Source organism: Choloepus didactylus, chromosome 18 (assembly GCF_015220235.1).
Source record: "Choloepus didactylus isolate mChoDid1 chromosome 18, mChoDid1.pri, whole genome shotgun sequence".
In the NCBI taxonomy this organism is placed as follows: domain Eukaryota; kingdom Metazoa; phylum Chordata; class Mammalia; order Pilosa; family Megalonychidae; genus Choloepus; species Choloepus didactylus.
In genome coordinates, this window is record NC_051324.1 from 72,240,731 (window position 1) to 72,267,125 (window position 26,395).

General features: G+C 64.8%; 2 protein-coding genes across 5 annotated transcripts; one reads left to right on the forward strand and one right to left on the reverse strand.

Moving 5' to 3' along the window:
• Window positions 1-398: 398 nt before the first annotated feature.
• On the reverse strand, window positions 399-14,388 carry TMC6 (transmembrane channel like 6). 2 transcript variants are annotated; one of them, XM_037808465.1, is made up of 21 exons: window positions 14,122-14,388; window positions 12,872-13,011; window positions 12,596-12,738; window positions 12,404-12,490; window positions 11,939-12,097; window positions 10,439-10,544; window positions 10,197-10,293; window positions 9,708-9,965; window positions 9,193-9,383; window positions 8,123-8,267; window positions 6,785-6,940; window positions 6,181-6,332; window positions 6,005-6,086; window positions 5,735-5,832; window positions 4,952-5,047; window positions 4,728-4,803; window positions 4,104-4,273; window positions 3,714-3,890; window positions 3,560-3,638; window positions 1,744-1,811; window positions 399-609 (listed from the first exon to the last, which is right to left on the reverse strand). In XM_037808465.1, the coding sequence occupies exons 2-21, from the start codon at window positions 12,925-12,927 to the stop codon at window positions 543-545; spliced, it is 2,463 nt and encodes an 820-aa protein (XP_037664393.1). In that variant the 5' UTR covers window positions 12,928-13,011; window positions 14,122-14,388; the 3' UTR covers window positions 399-542. The 2 variants fall into 2 exon arrangements, with proteins under 2 accessions (XP_037664393.1, XP_037664394.1); XM_037808466.1 differs by having other exon boundaries at window positions 4,104-4,237; window positions 14,122-14,386.
• Window positions 14,263-25,109, forward strand: TMC8 (transmembrane channel like 8). 3 transcript variants are annotated; one of them, XM_037808468.1, is made up of 16 exons: window positions 14,263-14,398; window positions 17,565-17,873; window positions 17,998-18,146; window positions 18,484-18,633; window positions 18,931-19,013; window positions 19,500-19,636; window positions 19,950-20,097; window positions 20,398-20,568; window positions 20,832-20,971; window positions 22,075-22,198; window positions 22,523-22,620; window positions 22,770-22,953; window positions 23,115-23,245; window positions 23,329-23,487; window positions 23,883-23,933; window positions 24,497-25,109. In XM_037808468.1, exons 2-16 carry the CDS (start codon window positions 17,734-17,736, stop codon window positions 25,092-25,094), a joined length of 2,463 nt encoding a protein of 820 aa, XP_037664396.1. In that variant the 5' UTR covers window positions 14,263-14,398; window positions 17,565-17,733; the 3' UTR covers window positions 25,095-25,109. The 3 variants fall into 3 exon arrangements, with proteins under 3 accessions (XP_037664396.1, XP_037664395.1, XP_037664397.1); XM_037808467.1 differs by lacking the exon at window positions 14,263-14,398 and adding an exon at window positions 16,898-17,032; XM_037808469.1 differs by lacking the exon at window positions 14,263-14,398 and adding an exon at window positions 16,898-17,032 and having other exon boundaries at window positions 23,855-23,933; window positions 24,497-24,914.
• Window positions 25,110-26,395: the final 1,286 nt, after the last annotated feature.

A 26,395-nucleotide genomic window follows, 5' to 3' on the forward strand; every position in this document is an offset into this window, starting at 1 on the left:
CTTTTATATGCACTGGGAAACCAGACCTGCTTTATTGCCACGGTCTGGAACCAAATCCACAGTATCTCCAAGAGGTCTGGACAGATTTGGTTCAGACTCCAAGGTCCTGCACTCCCCAGACTGCCCACGCAGCTCCACCAGCAGCGCTCGTGCCCAGAGCCTCGGCTCACTCCAGACCCTCCCGTCTACACTGCAGCCGGCCTTGCGAGGTGAGCCACTCAGAAGAGCCAGAGGAAGTGACGAAGCGGCCGGCCAGGGAGGCGCGGGGCGGGCTGGGGGCGTAGGGGATGGGGTCCCACTAGATCCCGCGGCACAGACGCCCAAGACAAGCCCATTTTGCAAAACAAATTTAATCAGAATAAATAAGAGTCCCAGGCAGGGCACAGGTCTTCGGGTGCCACAGACCCTCCTGCCGACCCTTCCGCGTCCAGCCGGCTGGGCAGTGCTGAGAAGCTGCAGTCTCGGGGATGGCATCTGGCGTCTGCGCCCAAAAGAGCCCAGGGAATGGGTGGCCCCGCAGGGCAAGACGCAGGGCCACCTTCCTACTGGGCTTCCCACCGCTCTGTGGGCCAGGCAGGGTGTGCCGTGGCCTCGGCACCTCGGCCAGTCCTGCCAGAAAGAGGGTCAGCAGGACCAGTGGGTGTCAGCCTCCCACTGGACGCCTGAAGCCTCACTCATAACACACACCCCAAGCCCACAACAGAACCCCGGGCCTGCCGGGGCTCAGGAGACAGGTCACCAGGGCCACCAGGAAACACCGGGACAGGGTGAGGGGCAGGGCCTACGGGTCGGCTCCCAGGAAATTGCCGCTTTGGGGTCAACAGTGGTCATTTATGGGAACCTCTTGGGGGTCTGGGTGTCACTGCAGTGCAAGCCTGGGACTTGGGGGTCCAGTGCTGGCCCCACCTTGCCCCAGAATCCTCCCTGCCTGGTTGGGGGCCCAACAGGACACATGGGTTTAGTGACTAACTGAACGAGGAGATGAATGTCACTAAAACCAGTCCAGGATCTTACTCCACGAGGCTCCATGGCAGAGCACACCCGGGGGTGGAAGCCTCCGCAGACCCGCTCTCCAGGGCCCGGGAAGTGTGTGTCCATTTGTCCGTCCACCAGGCAGTGGGAAGAGTCTGACCGACCCACCCTGCTGCTGTCAAGGTCACTAGAGGTGGCTGCCTCCGTGGCATTCCAGGCCCTCCCTCTAGGAACAGCACCTCCGAGCCACACAAGTGTATTTGCATCTTGGGCACCTCACCGTCCCCAGCAGAAACCAGGGGTTCCCAAGACAAACAAGAAAGCAGAAAAGGGTGAGAGGGGCCGCTGGGTTTTGCCAGGGAGAAAGGAAGCCTGCAATTGGCCCCACATGTGAGACTCTGGCGGAGATGGAGGAGCATTTACCCTTGGGGAGAAGAGCAGCGGGAGGGGCAGTGAGGGGAGGGGCTCACATAACTTACAAAGCAGTGGGGTGAAGAGCTGTGGGGATGGCCTGAGAGAGCCCAAGTGGCCCCTGGCTCCTGCACACAGTTCTGTTTTCCCTCCTCCCCCAAAAACCCCCACCCCTGAGGAAGGGAAGGGTGGGGAGACAGGGTGGGGGAGTTGCAAGAGGCTCCCCTCCCCTCCCAGCACCCCTGCAGATGCCCCCAGGGAAGGAGGCGGCCTCTGGCCAGGGCCCTGCTGCCCACACCTGCCAATCTGCCCCACCACCCCCCACTCACACCCAGAGCGACCCGTCCCTCCAGGCTTCACCTGCTTCTCTCCTTCCTCTCGTAGACTGAGTGAAGCTTGTTGATTAAGAAGATTTTGTCCTCCCCTTCCTAGAATGGCCAGAACACAAGATGAAAGAAAAAGTCCTTCCATCCATCCATCCAGAAACCGCTCTGATTCTGAATGCACTTGATATATTACAAGCTGACAAGATGTATTCGACTTCACAAGCAGCTGAAAATTAGAAGAAAGTAAAAGAGGCACCAAAACAAGGAGGAAAAGTTGAGCCGGGAAGGGGTCTAAATGTGTCAGCTTCCTAACGGCTAAGGTGAAAAGGGAAAACGTGATCGGCTACACGGGCAGCTGCAGGCCCTGGAGCCAGCCTGCCTCAATTTAAAACCAGCCCTGCCACTCACTAATGAGGGCAAGTTACCTCCTGAGCTCAGTGCTGACATCTGCAAAAGGTGGACAATTACACTGTTGTCGTGGGGGCTCTTGACAATTCAGTGTGATTCAAAGCACATGAAGCAGATAGCATCAGACCTAGCAGAGCGGCCACCGAATGAAAATCGGCAACTACCAATATCGGATCACCCGAACTTCTTTGCAAAGAAAAAAGAACAGTTTTGTCAGGAGCCAAGCAAATCTGTTCTGGGCGCCTGGGAACCTGGCTCAGCCCAGGAGTGACACTCAGAATAGCCCAGGGGCTGTGTCTCTCAGCTGAATTGTGACAGATCCCGAGGGGCTCGGGCTAAGCCGCCCTGCTCAGGCCCGGACAGCGGTTCTCCAGCTCCGAGAGAAACAGAGGCCGGAGTGTCACACACACACACCCCTACACCCACGTCTGGCGCCCCGAGGCCCTGATGTGTCACCGGCAGGCCAGGGGCTGGGTGGCCCCCAGCAGAAACGACACAGTGCAGGAGGCCAGCTGGCATCGAGCTCTGCTTCCTGGGGTACTGGCTGAGAGCTGCTCTCTGAGGAAGGTAAGGGGTGTGTTAACTTGTACTGCTCTGCTATTTGTAACCCCGACAAAACGTGGGCGCTGTCCCTAAGATCAGCTGGCCACAGGGGCTACCTGGGAGCCTGCTGGCCTCCTCCCACCCGCCCCCTGGCAGGCACCCAGCAAGTGCCTGGAGCCAGCCCCAGAGACGAGGACGTAGCTCAGGGGACACGTGTGCCCAGCTGACCCTGAAGTGGGCTTGGTCAGGAAGGGTGCAGGGAAAGAACCAGGGGTGGGGGGGTCCAAGACACCCCAGGTCACCTTCACGGCTCAGCTGTACCCATACTGGCCCACGACTCTAACAGTCGTGCCCACAAGTGCAGGATGTTGAGAGGGAACTGGGTCGGGAGGCGGGTGGTATACGGGAACTCCTGGTACTTTCTGTACAATTTTTCTGTAAACCTACAACTGCTCTGAAATGAAGGTTTATTATTTCTTTAAAAATGGCAGCGGGAGAAGGTCGATGTCAGGGCCGAGGAGGGGCAGGGGCCCACCCTGACCCCCAGCTCGGCTCCAACCCTCCTACAGAAGCCCCCTGGGGAGGGAGTGAGCTGGGCTCATCAGGCTGCCCACCAGGCAGAGGGGGCAACCCTGGTGCAGGGGCTGAGGGTCAGCAGCCATTTGAGGGGCCTGGAGCCCTGGCAATAAACTATAACGCACTTAATAAAGAAAACATTGAAATCCTGACCCTCCTTCAGCCTGATTTGCTTGAATGTGAAAACAAGGGTGCTGAACCTGGAGTCCAAGGCGACTCCCAGCCTCTCAGAGACCCTGCCACCCCGTGGTCCAGCAAACAAAGTCTCCAAACGAGCAGACAAGCCGAGAGGAGCACGGGTGGGCGGCTCAGGAGGCACTCACGTTGCTGATCTGCTCCTTGAGGAGGCAAATGACCTTCCGCTGGCCCTTGACCACCTGGGTGTTGAGGTAGATGACGGCTCTGTGGGAGACAGGGGTCAGGCAGGCCGAGGGGAGGAGCGGGGCGCGGGGGTCCCCGGCTGGCCCCGACACTCACAGCAGCAGGGACGACACCAGGAAGATGAAGGAGGGGTTCTCCACCAGGTAGCGGTGGACCCAGGACAGCCAGGAGACGCGGGGGCCCGCTCTCTCCAGGCGGCGCACCCACACCTTGCCCGCCTCGTATATGGTGTCCAGGGTCCGGAAGGGGCCACAGGTGCCCGAGGGCCTCACCCTGAGGGAAGGGGCAACCGGGGGCCCTCAGGCCAGGCACAGCCCCTCACACCTCCCTTCCAGCCTTGGGAGCGAAGGCCACCCCATGTCACCCCAAACAGTGGCCGCCAGCCCAGCCCCCACCACACTCCCCCCCCCAGGCAACCCCCCATATCCTGGGGTGACAGGCGGATAGCCAGGCCTCCCTGCCTGCCCGCGGCTGGCCCCGACTCACTGCCAGATGGCGTAGCAGAGGAAGATGGCAGCGCCCAGGAAGGACGGGCAGCAAAGCAGCGTGAGGAAGACGGTGCTCATGTGCGAGGCCAGCCAGGGCCGGCGGGGTGCCTGGCAGTTGGCCATCAGGCTCGTCTGGGGGGACAAAGGCTGCCTCTGCCACGGCCACCCCTGCTCCAGAGGGAAGGGCGGTGGGCCAGGGGAAGGGGCCGTCCAGACCGGGGCCCGCTCAGCTGTTTGGAACAGACGCACCAGGGTCCGAGAGCCAGGGGGGGCCAACCTCCTCGCTTCACAGAGGGGAGACCGAGGCACGCGGGGGACGGTGTGTCCCAGAAGGGAGGATGCTTCTCTGACCCAGTGTCCCTGCCACCAGGCTCCGGAACATGGGTGGGGAAGCAGAGGGCCCGGAGTGGGGTGAACCAGGGGTGTGAGCCCAGACACACCCCACAAGGACAGAGGGCCCTGGGTGCCCCTCTCGTACCGAGGACCCAGGAAGGACCAATAAACCCAAGTCACTGCCCAGCCTGCAAAGGGGAGGGGGACTGACCCCACGTTGCTTGGAGGGGGCTTGGGTTCCCGCGTCCCAGGACTGCCCCCCAGGCCCCGCCCCCAGGCACCCCGTTACCTTCTTGACGTAGAAGAGCAGCAGGAGCTTGACGATCTGCACGGCGGGGAGGAGGGGCGAGAAGAGGACTCCCAGCCTGGGGGTGGGGGGCAGGGAGCTGCGGCGCCGACCCCGGGGTCCCCACTCTGCACCCCAAGACCAGGCTGGGTTCTGGACCACACGGAGGGTCCTCGGGGCGGCGCCCCCCAGCAGTGACGGCAGAGGTGGCCAGTGCGGGTGCTCACCAGGTCAGCGTCTGCCCGTAAATCAGCTCCAGCACATTCCGGGCGATGTCAAACTCGGGCTTCCGCCTCCTCTTCAGCTTCTTCTCGGAGACGAGCCTGGGACAGAGGTGCCGGCAGGTCGGACGCGGGCCCAGCCCGGGAGGAGGCGCCCCCTCGACCCTGCCCCCCGCGCGCGGCACCCGGCAGCCCCCGAGGGCGGCGGCGGCTCAGGCTGCCACAGGCCTCCGCGCAGTCGTCTCCGGGTACACGTGACCCACAGCCAGCACACGGTGACTCGGCACCAAGCTGTACGGCTTTAAAAATAATCTTATTTTGTTTTATTACTAAAGTCATATTCCAAAGAAAACACATGATTCCAAGGAAACACAAAAAGCAGAAAGTAAAACCCGTTTGAAACGCTAGCACCAACCTGTGGCAGTTTGAAAATGACCCTTCACTTGCTCCTTCTCCCCACCCCTTTCTTCTTTGCACAAAACTGATGCTATGAAGTACACACGTTGTTCTGAAACCTGTGTTCCTCTCTAACCCAGAAATAAGTGACATCCTGACTGTGTTTCTCTCCGACTGACACTCCCTCACAGGGTAACTGGCTGGTGGAACTGATGTGGGGGTCCGGGGGTGGGGGCTGCCTGGGACTGAGCCCCCAGGGGATCCCACCCCTGCCATACCCTGTCGGGACAGGTGAGAGTGCTCGTGGGCCCCTCTTTGGATGGGGGGAGTCCAGAGTACCCAGAAGAGCTGGTGGGAGGGGCGCTGGGCTCAAGGGCCCCCCCAGCCTCTCACCTCCACACCAGCTCCCCAAAGAACGTGTCCACCAGTGCGAAGATGAAATCCACCACCATGAACCGGTACAGCTCCTGGCCCACGACGGTCTCCCAGCACTGACACAGAGACGGCCCTCAGCCAACCCCACCGTGGCTTCCAGACGGGCCAGGTGCGGCCAGGTGAGGACCTAGCCCTCCTCCCTTCCGCCTCTGGGACCAGGGTAGCCTGGAGGGGGGTGGGGGGTAGCGATGCCCCCCGGCCCCCCCAGACCCCCGGCCCCACCCTCACCTGGCCCTTCAGGGCACCCAGCCTGCGGCCCAGCCAGTGGTAGCACAGAACCCCCAGGATGGCCACCTTGAGCAGGAGGTTCCTGTGGGGGGCACGAGGTGAGGGAGGGGAGCCGGGGAGGCAGGGGCCGCCCCAGGAAGCCCCCAGGCCGCCGCCCGGCCCCGCAGTCCACCTACCTGCACACGGCCACGTAGGCCTCCAGCACGGGGGACTCGTGCTGCTCCAGGGCGGTCAGGCCGCGGCACAGGTAGGAGGCGGCCAGGTTGAGCAGGGAGACCACCAGGGGCAGCCCCAGCAGGCCGGCCTCGCGCTCGGCAGCCACCGGGCTCTGCCAGGCAGCGGGAGGGCGGGGGTCACCAACCCAGACCAGGCATCGGACCCCCCGTGGGGGGCGGGGGCCCAGGCGAGGGGCGGGCCTGGCGGGCAGCACCTCCCGCCCACCCCGGCCTCCGTTCAAGCCGCACAGGAAGTGGGCAGGGAGGGGGTTACGGAGCAGGTGGCAGAAAAAGACACGGAAACCAAAAAGAAAACAAGAAAAGGCGGGAACACAAGGCGGGAACTGAGACAGAAGATCAGGGGAAGTGAGGGCCAGGAGGCCAGGAGGGGTGCGGGGGACACCCAGCCACCGGCTTCCTGGGGACGCTGGGGACACTCTCATTCCCGTCCCCGGGCTCCCAGCGCCCTGCCCCCCAAGGGGAGTCCGATGCCTCCGCCTAGAGCCCCCCAGGCTTGACCCTGCCCTCCCCCGCGGCCCGCCCTCCGCGCACCCGGGCCCCACACCTTGATCATGAGCTCCGAGAAGGTGTAGACGGCCACGGCGCAGCCCAGCGCAGTCCCCAGGCTCAGCAGCCAGCCGAACCCCAGCCCCAGCGCCCGCCGCAGCTTCGCACACACGCTCTGGGGGGCCCGCCTCACCTGCCACTCGGCCAGCAGCTCCTGCAGAGGCGCGGCAACCCGTCACCCACTCACGACACAGACACCCAGACACACACATGCCCACACACTCCCAGGGACACGCAGGGAGCCGGAGCAGGGCAGAGCTGGAGCATAGGGATGGGGCGGGTGGCTCCGAGTAGACTTGCACACACCCAGGAACACGCAGGGAGCCACAGTGGGGCAGAGCTGGGGCATCGGGGATGGGGTGGGTGGCTTCCTTGCAGAGAGGGGTCTGCCCTGCCCACCACCCCATGCACCTGCACCAGCCCCAAGGCCTCCACCTCTCCCCCTCTCCTGCTCTGTGGCCCCCTCAGGCACCAGGAGCACATAGGACCTGGGGTCAAGATCCCCAGACCCCCTCATCCCCCCCAGCCTCCCTCCCCAGGCCCTCTGCTCAGTCCCAAGACCCTGCCCCAACCTCTCCCCAACCCGCTCCGTGCTTCTCCCTTCCCAGCCCTGCCTACTGGCACGTGGGAGCTCCCACAGAGCGTGACTAAGCGCCCACTGGCCGTGAGCTCCCTGAGACACAGATCCTGTGGCACAAAACCCCAGCAAGGCAGAGAACTTTCCACAAGGTCCAGCTCTGCCACTTCCTGGCCTTGTGACCTCGGGTGCCCCGGCTTCCTCGTTTGTAACATCAGGGAGAGAACGCGCCCTTCCCCCGGGCTAGCGTGAGGATGGATCGAGCATGCCGGCCTTCTCCCACACAGGCCAAGGACACACTCACGGACTCCCAGGAAAAGACCCCGAGAGGAAACCTGACTCTCCTGCTGGACAGTCTCCGGCCTGGCTGAGGCAGGGTGGACGTGCCGAGCTCCCGCAGGGGGGCGGGGGGCAGGCCAGAGCCCGGCACAGGCGGGGTTTTCTGCTGGCAGCGCCTCTGCGTGTTCACCGTGTGTTCACTGCGTGTCCATCAACACAGCAAACACAGGGGCAGCCCCAAGCGGAGGGCAAAGTGTAGCAGAGAAAATGAGGACAACTCGGTGTGTTTCCTCATTTTCTCGGGGACTGGGAAGCGCCTGAGGGTCACTCTGAGCAGGGAAGACACCCCCGTGCCGAGTCCCACTCACGGACGCCAAGGGGCCTCCCTCCGCAGCGCAGTTCTGCCCGTTCAGTCCGAGTGGGCCTGGTATCCAGGGACGGGGCAGGAGGCCGCGGCCCCAGGCCCTCCCGGCCGCTCACCTTCAGCCGAGTGCGGACATTGGCATGCTGGAGGCGCGAAGCCCACTTCTGCGTCACTTTGTGGTCCCAGGAGCAGAAGACCGTGCTGGCGTGGGCACCCGAGGTGCTGCCCACCCGGTAGCTCTCCCCAAAGGAGTGGGACATGCTGAGGGGGCAGAACCAAGCAGGGGTGAGCTGGGGCCAGGAGGCAGCAGGGGCCAAGCGGAGAAGACACCCACCACCCCCACCCAGGCGCCCTCTTGCGCCACCTCGGCCGCCCCATGGCTCTTCCTGCCCCGCGTCCAGCCCAGGGCCCCAGGTGAGGTCCGCTGGCCTGCTCGTCTCACCAGCTAGAACTACCCTGTCCACTCCAGTGCCCACCTGACACAGGCAACTCTGCTGGCCACTGACGATGCCAGCAGTCCCCCCACCACCCAGACAGTGGATACGGAAGGTGCCGAGCCCACCTCAGGGCCTTTGCACAGCTCTCCTGCTGCCCAGTGCTCTCCCCTACTTCCTCCTGCCTGCTCCCCTTTAACCTCCCCATCTCAGGGCAGCTGCTTACCCCCCTGGGCCCCCTTCTCACATGTTCCCCTGACAACCAGGCAGAGTCTCCTGGGGCTCCTGAATGTTTCTAGCCTGTTCATTGATCTGTCTTCTCCCCTAGACAAGAACCACGCTCATTTACCTTCTGCCCCAAGCTGAGCAAAGCAAATGTTAATGAGATGGATGGATGGGTAGATGGATGGGTGAGTGGGTGGGTGGGTAGATGGATGGGTGAGTGGGTGGGTGGGTGGATGGAAGGATGGACGGATGGATGGATGAATGGATAAGTAGATGGATGGAGAGATGGATGGATGGATGGATGGGTAGATGGATATATGGGTGGATGGCTAGATGGTGGATGGGTGGATGGAGCATTGGGTTTATCAGTAAGCCAGTGGCTAGATGGACTGATCAATCAATTGAAGGGTGGATGGGTGGGTGGATGAGTGGATGGATAGATGCATCAAATGATCAATGGATGTTTCAATCACTGATCAGTGGATGGATCAATGGGCAGATGATGGAGTGCAGGGGAGGGCCTTTACCTGTACACCAGGGTGATGCAGGTGATAAAGAAGGCCACGCCCACAGTGAAGAGGTAGGCCAGGGGCATGTTGTAGGGAAGGCCACCCGCCCCGGGGGTACACTGGCCGCCATCCAGCGGGAGGTCGCATGGCTGGTTGAGCGTGCTGTTACTGTAGTAGCCATAGTACATGACGGTGTGAGTAAAGCTGCCCTGTGGAGGGAGGCCCGGCCGGGTCAGGGGCTCTGCCCACCCTGTGGGACACCCCCAGGGGCAGGGCAGGAGAAGGGCCAGTGAAGAGAAGACAGAGACCAAAGGGCCATGGCCATCCTGGTGCTTCCCAGGCCTTGCTGAGATGAGGCAGGATGGACGTCAGACTGCGGGGCCCTGGGCCACGTGGCCTCCGGAGTCCCAGCAAGGGGGCTGCAGAGCCTCAGGGACTCCCGGGGGAAGCTGTGGCCAAGAGGGGAAGAGGGTACAAGATAGGTGCAGAAGACAGGTGCCCCCAGCCCTGCAGAGGCCCTGGCCCGCCCTTACCCCGCCGGTCAGGAGCTCCAGGCCCGTGAAGGTGGGGTCTGGGCTGGGCGGTTCTGGCGGGAAGGCGGCCTGCACCGCCACAACAAAGGCCAGCAGTGGCAGCAGCAGGAGGGCGTTGAAGGCCAGCAGTGTCTTGAGGAAGACGAAGTAGGAGAGCACACTGGAGCCAAACTGGCCCCCAATCCGCTTCAGGGCGTAGTGCCACGGCGTCAAGGCGTGCAGGCCCGAGAGCAGCCTGAGCCCCAGGTTGTGCAGGGCCTGCAGGGACAGCGGAGGACGGTGCCACTGGAGGGGACGGGTGAGGGGACGGGCGGGGAGCCGGGCGGGAGGGGTGAACAGAACCCAGGCAGCAGCAGAGGGGAGGGCTCAGGGAGGTGCAGGCTGGGGGCTAGGACCCCGGGAGCCGGAGACAGGGTGGCGGCCCCCAGCCCGGCCCCACTGCCCCGGCCCCACCACAGGTGGGAGGCCCTGCAGTCAGCCAGCTCCTACCAGGGTGCAGCTGTATCTGAGGCGGCTGCCGCAGGAGAGGACCCCTCGGCGGCTCTGCCGGCCCCTCCGCTTCCCCCGCGGCGTCCGGCTCTCCTCCCTGCAGGCAGAGGCAGCGTCTGGGCCTGAGCTGAGCAGGGCCCAGCCCCCCTGCAGGGACCACCACCCCAAACCCCCACACTGGAGGGTCTGCCCCGCCAAGGATAAGGGAGTCCAGGGGCCGCGCAAGGCTGGTGGGCACTGACCGCAGGCAGCGCTTCTCAGCCAGGTTCAGGGGCATCCCCCGGAGCATGTGGTCCCGCTGGGTGACCGTCAGGCCCTGGAGCTCCTTCACCAAGAGCCTCCGCTTCTCTGCAGGGAAGGGAGAGCATCGTGGGGTCACCCCACGGCACCCTCCCTCTGCCTCACGGCCATGGCCCCAGAAGGCCCGTCTGCTTGCAGCTGCCCCGGTCCAGCTCCTCTGGCCTCTGCCCCCTGCTGCCCGGCCCAGGAGGACCAGACCCTAGCCCAGACAGCCCTGGGCTCCGCAGTCCCGGCTGGCCCCGCTCAAGCCCCCCTCACCCCACCTCTGCCTTGTCCCCCCATCTCCACCAAGCTTCTGGGACCTCCAGGCTCGGCCTTACGCCCCGTCTCCCACCACCCAAACCCTCCCCAAGGCCTAACGAGGCTCTTGCTGTCTCCCCTCCCGACCCCTGTCCAGTCACCCCACCACTGCGCCACCCCCTCCCCTAACACACACATGCAGCCAGGGGGTCCAGCAGGCTTTGCCGTTAAGACAAGAGACGGTCTCATCTCATCTAAAGGGGCCAAAGCCTCCGCGACAGAAGGCGAGGGGCGGTGGGCAGAGCTGGCACCTGCCGCCAACATGGCCAACAACCCCTTAACCCTCACGACCCCCAGGGCTGGCGCATGCTCCACCCCAACTTTACAGGGGAGGAAAGTGCCGCTCAGGAGATGAGTCCTTGCCTAGGTTGGAGTTTGCGGCGAAGCTGCCACCCACGCCCACCTGGCCACCCTGCCCACGTCACCCTGCGCTGCTCTGCTGCCCATCAGAGTGGGGGGGATGTCCGGTAAACCGCGAGGAGGAAACAGGGCAAGGCCAAGAAAATGCCTGAGGCCCGAGAGGGTAGAGCCAGCCAGAGGGCATGGCCAGGAGGGACATGTAGGGGGCTGTCCCTAGCGCTGGGGCACCAGCCTGCCCGAGACCACCACCTGCCTTCACGGCTGCAGGATGGCCTCTGCCCCTGCTGCCCCCGTCCGCCGGCCACCCCACACTGGCCCCCACACTGCTCAGACAAGCCAGGCACACTCCTAACCCAGAGCCTTTGCACCCCTTGTGTTCAAGTGTCACTTCCTCCAGGAAGCCTCCCTAGAGCCCTCCAGGCTAAGCCAATCGCTGATACTTTCCAGCTGAGGGCTCCCTTATCTGAGCTTTAATCGTCCATTTATCCGGGGCTGGGGGCTCTTTAACTGGGCAGACAAGAAGCTGGAAGGGACTGTCTCCCGCCTTCATGTCCCCAGTGTCTGGGCCGGGGGCTGCAAAGCTGCACTTGGTCAACACATGTCTGTGCAACCAAGGAATCAACCGACGAGTGCCTGCCTTGGGGTGACCCCTTTGCAGCCTGAAAGGCAGCCCCTCCCCTGCCCCGCTTGGGGAGGGGATTCCGGCCCCGCTGGCCCTGGATGGCCCCACCCAGGCCGGCCTGGCCTCCCCTCCACGCCCCCAGCCCCCACCCGCCACTCACCCTCCTCCTCGCGGGACGTGGGGTCCAGCTCCGGGTCGAGCCGGTGGAGACTGGGCCGGGCCGAGGGCGCCACGTCCCCGAGCAGGGGCCGCCCACTCCGGCGCCGCAGCCTGGCCGTGCGGTTGTAGAACTGCGAGATGATGGCCCCGCGGCTGCGGCCTGCGGGGGACCCTGGTCAGGGCAGGCCGGCCGCCCCCGGGGAGGGCTCCTGGGCACCCCCGTTTGAGTGACAGGATGCCCACCCTCCCAGGGCCCAGTTCCAGGGAGCAGGAAAATCCCTTTCCCAGGGGCCTTGGGCACCACTGATTCCCAAAAGCCTATTTTTACCCTGCGACTCTGGAGTCGTTTTTAGTCCCCGGCGAGCACCCGACGGGCCTTGGGGCAGCGGGTGGGGGTGGGGGGAGCCACCAGGGCCTGGCTCCGAGCTGCACTGACCCCCGCCTGAAGCCTCGGCACCCCACTCACCGATGGTGCGGCTGGGCATGCTGGCCAAGATGCGGAGGGTGGCCGAGCTGAGCTCGGGGGCGCCCCCGGGCCCTGGGAGGCTGCTGCCTGTGAAGTGTGAACGCAGGGTCCAGAGGCTCTGGGGGCACCGGCTCCCCCCACCACCACCCCCAGGCCGGCAGACCTCCGGGAGGTGGGAAGGCCTGGCCTCACCTGGGGCCTCCAGGGACCCGGCCCCCGGCTGCCTCTCCTGCAGCTCCAGCCCCTCCTCGGCCGCCACCCAGCGGCTCTGCTCCTGGATGAGCTGGTGGAAGGAGTCGTGCACTTCGCTCTCATCGTAAGGGCTGGGCTCCTGGCTGCCAGGCAGAGTGGGGGTGGGAGTTCAGGCTGGGGCGGACCCCCCGCGCCCCCACAAGGCCTAGGTGCCCACAGCCTCCCTGGAGGGGATACCGCCCAGCCCCCACTGCCAGAGACAGCTGGAGTGCTTACCCCTGGTCCTCGGGGCTCTCGGGGACATCGAGGACAAAGGCCAGCGTCTGGGCCATGTCTGCGCACCCGGCCCCGGCTGGTCTGCAGTCCTAGGGCAGCTCCAGGCCTGGGTGCGGCCTCCACAGCCTCCGGGGGCCCATCTGCCGAGAGAGGGCCCTGCTGCCAACGCTGCCCTTCATGCCTGGCGCCCGCCCAGCCACCAGGGTGCCACCCACAGCCCCGGCCCTGCCCCGCCCACAGCCAAACACATGGCCAGGTGAGTGATCCCAAATAAACCCCACCCCATCCCAGAGTGAACAGAGAGGCCCCTCCCACTGCAGCGTAGCGGGGAAGGAGAGGAAGGAAGGGTGTAGGGTCTGGTCAGTTCCCCATCTGTTTCCTCGATGTCACCAGTCCCTGGGAACCGGGGAAGGGGTGGGGTGTCATCTAGGCCCAGAGTTCCACCCCAGGGACACAGCCCTCCATGCCCTCCCAGAGACCCCGCTGCACTCTTCCTTTCACAGGAAATCCCGCCACGTCGTCCCCCACCCAGTCTGCAGGCCCAGGGCGGCTGCCCCCACCCAGCCCAGGCATGGGGCCCCAAGGCCACCACATTCCCGGAGCCCCAACTCCCCCACACCCTTGTCACTGGAGGGCTGGGGGCAGGGCCTGGAGTCCAACAGGCCGCCTTTGTCCCTGCTGTGCCGTCACCACTGGAACCAAGGCGGCTTTATCTGGGGCTCGGTCCTGGGCTGTGGGGATGGGGTGGGGGTGGGGACCGCGGGCTCCCACCCACCGCGCTGACTCCTGCGGGGACTGTGCCCACTATGCCCGGTCCTGCCACCCCCAGCCCCAGGAACGCAGGGAAAGTGGGACCAGCTCAAGGGAGCACCCGAGGGGGAGGCTCCGGGCCCAGGCGGAGCCCTTGCAGGGGGCTGACCAGATACCCAGGCCCCGTGCCGTCCACCCCCTCCGGCTCCCTCCCGGTGACCGCAGGAGCCCAGGTGGAGAACCAGCAGAGGGGTGGGTCGGAGGTGGACCCCAACAGGGAAAAGTGGCCAGAGGCGGGGCTGGTGGGGCACAAGGGGCTCCCCTGGCTCCTCCCCAACGGCCAGCCCTGGATCTGCGCTCCCCACCCAGTCCCAGGCCCTGGAGCGGGAACCCTGCCCTCCCCAGGCGCACCGGGGCTGCACCTCCCAGCTGGGGGCCGGGGAGAGGGTGCTCAGCAGCTGCAGGCCTGGGGCTCCACCACCCACAGGCTGGGGGCTCACCTGGGCAGCGCGCAGGACTTCCACCCCGCTGGTACCTGGCCCTTCCCCGTCCCTGTCCCCAGGGCGGGGCAGGTCCTTCGGAGTTTCCAGGGTGCACCATTCCTGAGCCTTGAGCCAGGTGGGGAGGGCCAGGGTGGGGCCGGATTCCAGGAACCCACACCCCAGCCCGCAGCAAGTCTTCTGGGAGCAGCTGTTCCCCAGGAAGAGGCACAGCCAGCCTGGGGGCCAGGGGTGACGCACAGTCCCTCTCCTACGCCCCTCCGCCGACCCGCCAGTGGTATGGCCGCGCACCCGCTTCCCCCCTTCCCAGCCTGGGCACACATCACCGCCCCCTCCCCTGAGCCGCCAGCTGGGAGGTGCAGCCCCGGTGCGCTGGGGAGGGCAGGGTTCCCGCTCCAGGGCCTGGGACTGGGTGGGGAGCGCAGATCCGCTGCTGCACAGCTCAGGTCAAGGGGCTCCCCGGGGGGAGGTCCGGGAGAACCTGGGAGGGAACGCAGCAGCGGGCGCGCTCCAGGGACAGAAAGGAATTCGGAGGGGGCGGACCTGCCCGGCCGAAGCGGGGGAACCAGCGGGCGCTGGGGGCGAGGCCCCAGGACCGGAAAGAGCACAGGCGTCGGCTCCCCCCGCCCCCAACCCCGACTCGGCGCCCCGGATCCGGACCACTCACCTGGGAGGCGCCCGGAGAGGCTCACCTGCCCCCCACAGGGGCCGCCGGGAACCGCGGACTCAGCTCCACCATGTGGAGGAGGGGCGCGGGGCCGGGGGGCGGGGATAGCAAAGGGCCCCGGGGGCGACCTGCGGCCGTCGCAGGCCTGGCGGCGCCGGGGGGGACGGGCCGGGTCCGCGCAGCCGGCCCACGTGGCGGCGGGTCCCGACGGTCACGTGGCGCGGGTTCCGGTCGCCGGCGCCCCCCGCCCCTCGGCCGCCTCCCCCACCCGTCCTCGCACCCACCCGTGACCTGGACGGGCTGCGGCGGCCCTGTTCCAATCTCCCCCGGTTGGAGTCCCCACCTTGCAACTTTGGTGGGACTCAGTTTCCCCAAGTTACAAGTAGGGACAATAATTCCAGCCCCACCCACTTCCCAGGGCACTGTCTTTAAGCCCCGTGGATGCGGAGCCTTGCGACAGCCGACCGGGTAACGCCGGATCTCCGGTGTGCACAAAGGGTGGCCCCGGGGCTATCTCCCCCTCCCCGCCTGGGCGTGGCTTCTTCTGTTGATCAAGTGTCAGGAGCACTTCCTGTGTGCTCGGTTGGGGGAAGGGGGCCAAAAGGAGGAAGGGCGAGCCCCTGGCGCTGTTTGCTGTCCGTTGCGCAAGCGGGGGCGGGGCACACTGGCCTTCAGCCCCGAGGGGACTAGGGTGACCCACCTCCGGGGTGACACCAGCAGGGCACGAGTCCCGTCCACCTGGGAGCCTGAGAAAGTCTCCCCTAGAGCCCTTTCCTTGGATTCTGGGGACTTCAGGGTCTGAGTGGGATTTGAACCCCTGGGGCACAGGTTGGGGGGGATGTTCCTGGACTGCAGACACACTGAGCCCAGCTCACAGGACATCCAGGCAGGGGACAGGCAAGATGAGCATGAGCTGGGAGGCAGAAGGCAGTGGAGAGGACCCCCTGGGGAGAGGAGCACGGGAGCGGAAGCGAGGGTGCAGGAATGAAGGAAAAGGGGTCCTGGCACCTGAGGCTGGACACAAGGGCAGAGCCAGGTGTGCGATTTTTTCAGTTGCAGCTATCAGCGTGGTGCACCAGTGGGTTACCTGGTGCCCTGGTATGGAGGTTCAGTCCCCCCAGTCCCTGCCTCTCCTTCCACTACTACTCCCCCCCCCCCCCCCCCCCCCCCCGCACCCTGCACACCCCTGCCCCAGCCACCTGAACATGCATGGCCCCAGGCTCCAGTCGAAGGTCACTTCCTCCCAAGAGCCTTCCTGGATTGCTCCAGGCCCAGTTAGTTGGACCACTTGCAGCTTCTTAATGACATCTGCATTTGCCCATCTGTGCCCCTGTCCCCTGAGCCCACTGTGTGCCCAGCAGCCAGCCCTGGGCCTGCCACAGAGGAGGGGCTCCAGAAACCAGGAGGGGGGCCAGCAAGGAGGGAGGAAAGCTACCGGGCATCTGGACAAGAGATGACCTACAGGGAAGTGGAGAGGGGCTAAGGGAAGAAGGGCAAGGCTGTGGGACCTCCCAGGGACCCTGGGTGACCCCTAAGCATCTAGCCTGGTTGGAGCAACTCCCTGGGCATGACAGTGTTGCCAACCACAGAGGCCAGACATTGAGAAACGCCGCCCGAGGGAAACCAAGCAGCCCCGGGCAGATGGGGCCCACTGTTAGGTCCCTATCACGCCCAACGGCCTGGGTGCCCCAATGACCTGCGGCAGGCAGATAAGGGGCCCGAGTCTGAGCTCTGGCCACCCGTGACCCTGCCTGGGTCGGGCCTCCTGGATCAGGCCCCTGGCTCCCCAGAGGACGGGAGGGGGGAGCCAGCAGCAGCAGCTCCCCAACAGCACCAGGCTGCCCGTGTGTGGCCCCTAAGGCTGGGAAGGCGGGAGTCTCCAGACCTCAGGGCACCCCGGCCTGGCACTGGCCGCAGCTCGCCCCCGACCACGCCAGTAGGGTAGAGCCCGGGACCCGCACGCAACACACCCCGCACTCGGCCTCCGGGAAATCGCTGCCCCTCGCTCTCACCTGCCAGGCTGTGCCCAGGAGCGCAGGAAGTGGGACTCAGCCTCAGCCGAGCAGAGGAGCAGAGGAAACTGCAGGGGGTGGGGAGGACAGAGGGGAGGAACCGGGGAAGGGGTGCCAGGGTTCCTGTCATGTGACCCCCTGTCCCCTCCGGTTCCCTCACAGCCCGGCCTGGCCTGGCAGGAGCCCATTAGGGGACAGGACGCCCCCCGGGACTTGGTCCCTGGGTCCCCAGGTGAGCTGGGTGCAGGATAGGGGGCAGGGGCTGGTGGAGCATGAAGGGGTGGAAGAAAGAATTGAGGCTGAGAGTCTGGGGTTGGGAGGTAGTGGAGCTGCTGCACGGGTGGCAGAGGGGTCCCCTGGTCCCCTTCCCTCACCTGGGTCTCTGGGGACACCCATTCATCTGGGGCCCATGGTGAGGGGAGTGGGGGGATGGGTGGGGGATCGCAGGGCAGACCCCGACCTGTGAGGCTGGACCACAAGATGGAAAGCGGAAGGGGCTTCCGGTTTCTAGAGCAGGGGTGCTGCAGCTGCCCAATCCCCAGGACCGCCGGCGTTTGGGACAGGGGTGACTTCCCAAAAAGGGAATCAGGGCAGAATGGTTTCTCTCCAAAGGGTGACCCGGCTGACCTGTGCCCCCAGGGAGCCAGCCGGGATGGGGGGGCAAGCCTCGGGCCCGCCCACCCACATGCGGCACACCTGGCCTTGGCTTGGCCTATGATGGCCCCATTTTTCCGTGCCTTTTGGTCTTTCTCCGCATTTAACAGACAGGGAAACTGAGGCCCCTGGCCATGTGTGGCTCTGAGAGGTGGAGCGGGACTGAGCCCGGTGGCCAGCCAGGCAGCTGGATGGCTTCTCTTCCTCTCTGGTCATCCTGAGCCGAGACCTGGAGGCCCACCCACCCGGCGCCCCTAGCCTGCATCCCCGCCCGCAGAGATGCTGGGGCAGGGGTCGGAGCAGCCGGGCCCCGAGCCGGAGGGCGAGCAGCTGTGGGAGCAGGAGATGGAGCGGCTCTGCGCCTCCCGGATGCCCGTGCGCACGCTGCCCTACGCCATGGTGGACAAGCGCGTCATTCTGTGGGTGCCCCTGGCCGCGCTCTGGAGGAGGGGGCGTACCCCGGGCCCGAGGGCGCGGCTCTGCCTGGCTCGGGTGGGCACGGGGGGTGACTCAGGAGGGCCCCCATCCCCACCCCTATCCCAGGCAGCTGCGGGAGCCCGACGGGGTGCGGAGCTCGTGCCCGGAGCGCTGGCGGCGCAGGCTGCGGAAGGCAGGACGGCGCCTCCGGGAAGCAGCGCGGCGGCTGGCCCAGGGCTTTGGGCTCTGGGAGGGGGCTCTCTACGAGATCGGGGGTAAGACCCGCACCCCGACCCCTTCCTCCCGCCTTCCCTCCGGGGAGGCTCAAACCGGAGGAGGGCGTCATCCCGCCTGCCATGGGCCCCTCCACCAGCACCAATGAGCTCCTCCCTCCATCCCCCCTCCCCCAACCCGGCCGGCCAACCTCGGTGGGGGGCGGCACCCCCTGGCGGCCGCCAGAGGTACTGCCGGAGGGGCCTCCCCCGCGCTCCAGCCAATGCACTTCTGCGGGCCCCTCAGCCTGGCCGCCCCACCCCACGTCCCACAGCCCGGTGGAGCGCAGCCTGGGCCCCCCGCTCTGTGCCCCTGGCCCACCCTGCTGTCCCCCCGCAGGCCTCTTCGGCACTGGAATCCAGTCCTACTTCACGTTCCTCCGCTTCCTGCTGCTGCTCAACCTGCTGACCCTGCTGCTGACCGTCAGCGTCGTGCTGCTGCCCCTCATCTGGCTCCACGTCCCAGCCCCGGGTCCCGCCCTTAACTTGAGTAAGTGCCTGGCCCAGGGACCTCCAGGCTCCCCCAGGGAGAGAATAGTTCCCCAGAGCCTTCCACGTCCCAGAGCCCAGGGTGCGCTCGCGCACGCACGCGAGCACACACACACACACTGCCTGGGCACCCTCTTGCTTGTGCCCAGTCCGGGCTTCTCCCTAACCCTGCCTTTGTCACGCCCTTGGCGGCCCTTCCCAGGCCTCCCAGGCTGGGGGTTTGTGGGGTGAGCAGGACCAGAGCCTCACCTGGGCCAGGGAGACCCCTCCTCAGATGCCCCCTCTCCCTCCTTGGCAGCCCTCCACTGCCCCGGTGGCCACCCATCCCAGCCTGGCCTTCCCAAGTTCCACAACCAACTTTGGAATGTCTTAACTGGCAGGGTGAGTAGGGTCTGTCCGGCCCAAGAGACAGAGGGCCCCACCCCTGCAAGGTGCTCTGTCTTCTAGTGGGATGGTCTCCCACAGACAGGCTGGCTGGGCCAGTGATGCGGTCAGAGAGAGGCTGGGGCCGCCGTGCTTGGCTTACCCCTCAGGCCCATGGACACGTGCCCTTGGCCTTTAGAGGCCAGCTGTGGTTGGGGGTGCAAAGGACAAAAGGGGAACACGTCCAGATCTCCGGGATAAGCCCTGCCCCACCTTCCTCCTTGAACACTGTAGTGCTTGCCAGTACAGGCTCCTGGGTTCAGGCACTGGCTCAATTTTCCAAAACTGTGTGGCCTTGAGCAAGCTGCCTAACCTCTCTGAGCCTCTGTAAAAGGGGATTCTCTTACTCCTACCTGTTGGAGTTACTGTGAGGTTAAATGGCAAGCACGCAGAAGGGAGCCTGGCAGGCGGCTCTGGCCCCATTGCCATCCTTGGTGTCTGCAGGCGTTTGACAACACCTATCTCTTCTACGGCGCGTACCGGGCGGGCCCCGAGAGTGGCACAGTCTACAGCATCCGCCTGGCCTATCTCCTCAGCCCGCTGGCCTGCCTGTTCCTCTGCTTCTGTGGGACGCTACAAAGGTGAAAGCAGAGCCGGCCTCCGCCCCTTTCTGGGGGCTCCCCCAGGATCCCCCCTCCCTTGGCATGCTGCTCCCCCAGTCGGCAGGAAGGCCGCTGACCCCTGTGCAGTAAGGCTCCTTGGTGGCTCTGGGGCCCGACTCTGTGTCTCCGGCTGCAGCCCTCGGGAGCAGGACCACTGCCCTGCACCCCCACCCCCACCCCCAGGCCAAGGCCAAGGGCTGCACGTGGGGCCTGGACCCACCCCCCCCAGGACCGAGGCTGGCGGGGGGGAGGTGCCCCTGCCCAGCAGCCCCCCGCCTCCTGCCCCCTCCAGGATGGTGCAGGGGCTGCCACAGAAGCTGTTCCTGGGCCAGGACTATAGGACACCGCTCAGTGCCAAGATCTTCTCCTCCTGGGACTTCTGCATCCGCGGGTGGGAGGCTGCCACCATCAAGAAGCATGAGATCAGCAACGAATTCAAGGTGAGTGTGAGAGTGAGTGTGTGAGTGTGAGGATCTGTGTGTGAATGAGGGAGTGTGAGAGCATTTGTGACTGCATGTAAATGTCAGTGTGCATGTGTGTGAGCCAGCAGGTACACGGGGGGGTGTGTCTGTGGGTGTGAGTGTGAGTGTGCATGCAGGCAGCCACACCTGGATGCTGTGCATATGCCTGGGCGTCGGCGCTCACCTGCGCAGCTGCAAGGTGGGGGTGCACAGAACACATCCCGGCATTCCCGGCCCAGTCACCCCGACCTGGCCTCCCCCACCCACCCCCCACGACAGGTGGAGCTGGAGGAGAGCCGCCGCTTCCTGCTGGTGCAGCAGCAGTCCCGGGCGCAGCGGGCCTGCCATCTGCTCGCCCACCTGCGCGTGAACGTCCTCATCGGGCTGCTGGTGGCCGGGGCCATCAGCGCCATCTACTGGGCCACCAAGTTCTCGCAGGACCACAAGGAGGTGCCCGGCCATCGGCATGGGCCCCTGTGCGGCTGGCCACAGCTCTGGGGGGACACAGGACTGCCCCTCCGCAGGGGAGAGCTGGAGCAATGTCCAAGGGCATGGCGAGCTCCCGCTGGCACTAACTGTGGCCAGCCCCCAGACTGCCGCTGGCTCCCGGATCCTGAGCCAGCCCCCGAGTCACCCTTCAGGGGATCGCAGGGGATGGGGGAGCTGATGGGCCCCCCGGCCCGCAGACACCCCTCACCAGCTTCTGCCCACAGGAGCCGCTGTTTGTGCTGCTCCAGTACCTGCCCCCTGGAGTCATCGCCCTCGTCAACTTCCTGGGTCCCCCGCTGTTTGGGTTCCTGGTCCAGCTGGAGAGCTATCCTCCCAGCACCGAGGTCAACCTCACCCTTGTCTGGTGGGTGCCACCCTTGGGGGTTTTAGGGACGAGTGGGACAGTGCATGTGGAGAGGGCCGGAGCACAAGCGAGAACAGTGTCTTGGCTGTCGCCTGCCGGTGTGCTGGGAGGTCCCCTCATTCACCACTGCACCAGAGGGTGGGCAGGCAGATGCTTCCAGAAAACTCAGCCTCTGGGGCCCCAGCTCACAGATTTCCTTTCCTCCAAAGAAATCACCTCTTGGGGCCAAGCGCAGGCCATTTAGACTTCACCCTGGGAAACCCAGACCGCCGAGGTCACGCAGCAGAGCCCAGGCTCACAGTGCTGCTGGGCACCCTCGGCACCCACATCCTGCCGCGGTACCCCCAACCCCTGCAGAGCTCCAGCCCAGCCTCTCTCCCCCCTCCCCACACCCCAACTCAGCTCCACCTGCTTTTCCTTCTGCCTCCCTGGAGCTGAAGCCATCCAGAGGCCGTTCTGCTTTCTTCTAAGGTTGACTTTGGTTGGTTGGGTTTTAAACTTTATCTTCCAAGTAGATAATGCATGCCCTTGGTGAAAAAAATAAAAATAAAAATGCTCAGAAAGGCAAAAGATTAACAAATAAGCCCCACCCCCACCCCGCCTCCTAGCCCCGCCTCACCAGAACCACCATTCCCAGCCAGTCTCTTGCCACCCACGAGCACTGACAATGCACACGGCTTACGTGGCATGGGTGTGCAAGGCTTTAGTTTGGGGCGTCGTGCCCATGTGACCCAGCAAGTATTCACGGCACATGTTTCTGACACAGGGAGGGTGTAAGCAGGCTGGAGTGCTAATTAGGACACTTGGAGGTCAACAGGTGCCACACTGCAGGGCTTCTTATATGTGCCTGTGAATTGGCAATGCAGGTAGGGGGCTGTGGCTGGACTGTGCAGAGTTTTCCAAACCAATTTAAAGCAGATCCCTTCCGTGAGTCATCTGGACACCCAGATTCTGGAGAACACACTTTGGGAAATCCTGCCACAGAGGGAGCAGGTTGGAAGGGGGTGAGCTTGGGAGACAGCATGGAGCGCTCCTGGATGTCAGCCACACCTGGGTCCTGGGTGTACCTGGTGCCCTCCCCTGACCCAGCCCCGGCCCCTCAGGTGCGTCATACTGAAGCTGTCCAGCCTGGGGATGTTCTCCTTCTCGCTGGGCCAGACTGTGCTGTGCCTCGGCAGAAACAAGACCAGCTGTGAGTCGTTCGGCTACGACGCCTGTGACTACCAGGTGGCTGGTGGCCCGGCTGGCCTGGCCCTTCCGCCCTTCCCTGACAAGCCCCACCTCAAAACAGAAATCCCCACCCCTGCCCCTAATCCCCTGGTCCCTCTCCGGGTCTCACCAAGTGCTGCACACCTCCAGAGCATGCCATTCTCATCGCACTGAGTTGCTGGTGCAGCAGCCCTGGCTGGGGGGTTCCCTGCTCTCATCTCATCCTTGGGGTCCGGGGCTTTAACTTAGAAGCCTCCCCCTCAGAGACCGCCCAACAGGTGGGTGGGAGAAGGGAAGGGAAGGCCAGGGATGGAGACGGCTCCCTGCCCCTTCTGCCCCCAGTGCTGGGAGAACTCCGTGGGGGAGGAGCTCTACAAACTGAGCACCTTCAACTTCCTCCTGACGGTGGCCTTCGCCTACCTTGTCAGCCTGCCTCGCAGGTGAGCTGTGCGGGGCGGGGGATGGGGGGGGCGTGGGAGAGAGTGGGGGTGACGTGGCCTGTCTGGGGATGGCAGGCCCAGGCGTGCGTGCCCAGGGTCCCCATGCCCCTCCTGGGTGGTAGGTGCCTGGATGCCCCCTTCCTCCCCAGGCTGCTGGTGGAACGCTTCTCCGGCCGCTTCTGGGCCTGGCTGGACCGTGAGGAGTTCCTGGTGCCCAAGAACGTGCTGGACATCGTGGCAGGGCAGACGGTCACCTGGATGGGCCTTTTTTACTGCCCTCTGCTGCCCCTGCTCAATAGCGTCTTCATCTTCCTCACTTTCTACATCAAGAAGGTCAGAGCCCGCTGCAGGGGAGCAGGGTCTGGGAGAGGGCGTGGCAGGGGCACCTGGCCGGGCACACACCTGTTTCTGCCCCTTTCTAACCTGCCTTAGACTCTGCCGTCCACCCACCGGGACTAACAGCCGACGCTCTGTTTTCTTGATTGCCTCCCCAGTACACCCTCCTGAGGAACTCCAAGCGGTCCTCCCGGCTCTTCCGTGCCTCCAGCTCCACTTTCTTCTTCCAGCTGGTCCTCCTCCTGGGCCTGCTCCTGGCCGCCGTGCCCCTGGTCTACGTGGTCAGCAGGTGAGGGGGGTTGGGTCCGGGAGGCCGGTGGCTGGAGCCCCTCCCCCAGCCCTGACCGGCCCCCTGTGTCCTTCTCTCCCCAGCATCCACTCCTCCTGGGACTGCGGCCTCTTCTCCAACTACTCGGCCCCCTGGCAGGTGGTCCCGGAGCTGGTGGCCCTCTGGCTGCCACCCGCCAGCCAGCGCGCCCTCCAGTACCTGGGCTCCCACGCCTTCAGCTTCCCCCTCCTTATTCTGCTCAGGTGCCTCTCCGGGCAGTGGGGGGCCCAGGGTAGGGGCACCTGTGACGGAGACCTCACTCTCAGAGGGGGGGATGTAGGCCTGGGTACCCCTTCTGGGAGCCAGAAGCAGAGGGAGGAGGCTGCTCCCTCAGGGACCTCACCTGTACACCTGCAAACCCTCTGGGCTGTGCTTGGGGACAGAGGCTGAGGGACCCCAAGGGAAGGAGAGGAGGGTCCTATGTTCAGATAAAGTGGGGTCTGGGAATGAATGCCAGGGACAGCCCCACCCAGGAAGGTGTTTTTAAGAGAGTGGAGGGAGGAGGAAAGTCAGGGAAGGCGCCTGGGGTCGCAGGGACGAGGGTCACCTTGTGTGCCCGTCTGCCGACAGCCTTGTGCTGACCGTGTGCGTCTCCCAGTCTCAGGCCAATGCCAGGGCCATCCAGGGGCTCCGGAAGCAGCTGGTGTGGGTGAGTGCTTCGGGCTGGCGAGGGGCCACAGTCTGGGGACAGCTTCCTGCTGGGGGTGGAGACAGGGAGGGAAGAGGGGCGAGTCCCTAAGGCCTGGCCTCAGGCCCGGCTCCGGACCTGATCAAGGGCTCGAGCCTTGGGCTTGAGGACCGGCTCCTAACACGCACGATGGCCTGCGGCTGCGGACTGGACTCCTCCGGGGGTGTGGCCTTGGGCCGGGCCGGGACGCTGGGGGGCGTGGCCTGTGGCCGGGGCGGGGCTGGGGCAGGATTCTAGCTGGGGCGTGGCCCCGGGGTGGGCGGGGTCAGGATGCTGATTGGGGCGTGGCTCCGGGACCGGGATCGGCATCCTGATAGACACGTGATCGCAGGTTGCGGGTGGGCGTGGCCTCTTGGTGGGCGGGGCCGGATGCTGACTGGGGCGTGGTCCGGGACCGGGATCAGTGTCCTGATAGGCAACTGATCTCAGGCTGTGGGCGGGACTGGGGTGGGCGTGGCCTCTGTCCCTGCGGCGGGCGGCTGGGAGGGGACTGCGCTCGCAAGTTGCCTGTCGCTTCCCCGCAGCAAGTCCAGGAGAAGTGGCACCTGGTGGAGGACCTGTCGCGACTGCTGCCGGAGCCGGGCCCGGGCGGCTCTCCGGGGCCAGAGTCCCCTCGCTCCCAAGCCTCGCGCCCGCTGTCCTTCTGCCCCGGCTTCCCGTGCCCTGGCTCCCCCGGCCCCAGGTCCCATGGGCCGGGACCCTCCCCCGCGGATGCCGCCGGGCCGCGCTCCCCGGGCCATGGACCGCGCGGCGCCCCGGCCCCTGCCTGCAGATTCCGCTTCTCCAGCGGCGCGGAGGTGCTGTAGCGCCGACCCCCGCCTCCACCCGGAGCCTCCCCGGGCCCGACTTCCAGGCCCCCTGCCCCCGAGTCTCCCCTGCCCGACGCCCCTGGTCCGCGGAGACACCGCCCCTCCCCGTGCCCTCCGGGCCTCGGGCAGGGGTCCCCAAAGAGGGGCGCGCCCACCCAGGGGCAGCAGGAAGAAAATGTGGGAACTTCTATTATGCTTTTGTCTCATCCCTTTAAGACTTCTATTTTCATGTGAATGTTTTATATTAGTATCGTCATTCATGAATACAGTTTATAAAAACATCTCTTGGGAGTGCTCAGAAGTTGTTCTCTGAGGGGAGCAGAGTCATAAAAGTTTGGGGACTTCCAGTGTGGGAAGAAGAGCCGGCCACAATTGGCACAAACCAGCACTGAGGGTCGTGGGCTCTACTTATCTATATCGCCCCAAGATTTCACCCCCACACAACCTGCTGCTATTCCTCCTCTGCACAGGAGAAAATTGGGGGCCATGGGGGTTAAGTGACGTGCCGAAGGCCACAAAGTCATCACGGAGCAGCACTGGGGTGCAAGCCCAGGTGCCCGGCTTCTGCAGCACCTGGTGGGCGTCTGAGAGGCCAGGCCCGACCCCTGGGCTCCCTGGAACCTAAGGAAAGGAGAGGGCCCTGGGAAATCAGCCTTTCCCCGGCAGGATTCCCTACAGTCCCAAGTCCTCACCCAGGAACCCCACGTCCACAGAGGTGCCTCAGGAAATCAGAACAGAGCCCCCTGGCCATGTCTTCTGCAGGACTCTGTTCCCCTGACCTCCTCTGTGTCCCCCAAAAAGACATGGTCATGTCCTAAACCCCGGTCTCAGAAACGTGAACTTATTTGTAAATAGGCTCTTTGAGGATGTGATTAGTTAACATGAGGCCAAACTGGACAAGGGTGGGTCCAAATCCAATAAGCCTGGTGTACACTGAGGAGAGGAAATTTGGGCACAGAAAGAAAGACGACCCTGTGGCAGAGGGAACACCATGGCTTGCCAGCCACCCACAGAGGACGGGGAGAGGCATGGGGTAGAATCTCCTTTAAGGGGAAGCATGGTCCTTGCGACACCTTGATTTTGGACTCATGGCCTCCAGAACTGTGAGAAAATAACTTTCTGTTAAGCCAACTTGTCTGTAGTACTTAGCTGATGCAGCCCCAGGAAACTAAGACACCCCCACAGTCCCTGGCTGCTGGGTGAGTAGCCTCGAGGGAGGGTGGGGTGGAGGTGTCACATCGAGGGCCTGAACAGTGTGCATGGGGCAAGATGCACAGAGTGTGGGTGGCGAGAGCGGGCAGCGGCCATCACAACCCCAAGGCCGGGCTGGGATGAGGACAAAGGCTGTGTCCCCTACCCCTGAGCCTGTTCAAGTCTCCTTTTCCAAAAAAGGAAATCCCCACCCCTCCCCATGCTGCTGTGACTTTAAATCCATGGTTCTCAGCCTTGGAGAAAACCAGAGAAGCTTCCAGAACTGGCCCCTTGCCAGAGATTCTGGTGTAAATTGGTGCAGCCTAGGAACCGGGGCTTTCTCACGGGCAGCCAGGGTTGAGAGCTGCTGATCTGATGAACCGTCAGAGGGAGTGCTAGGAAAGCCCCAGACGTGCTTGAAGA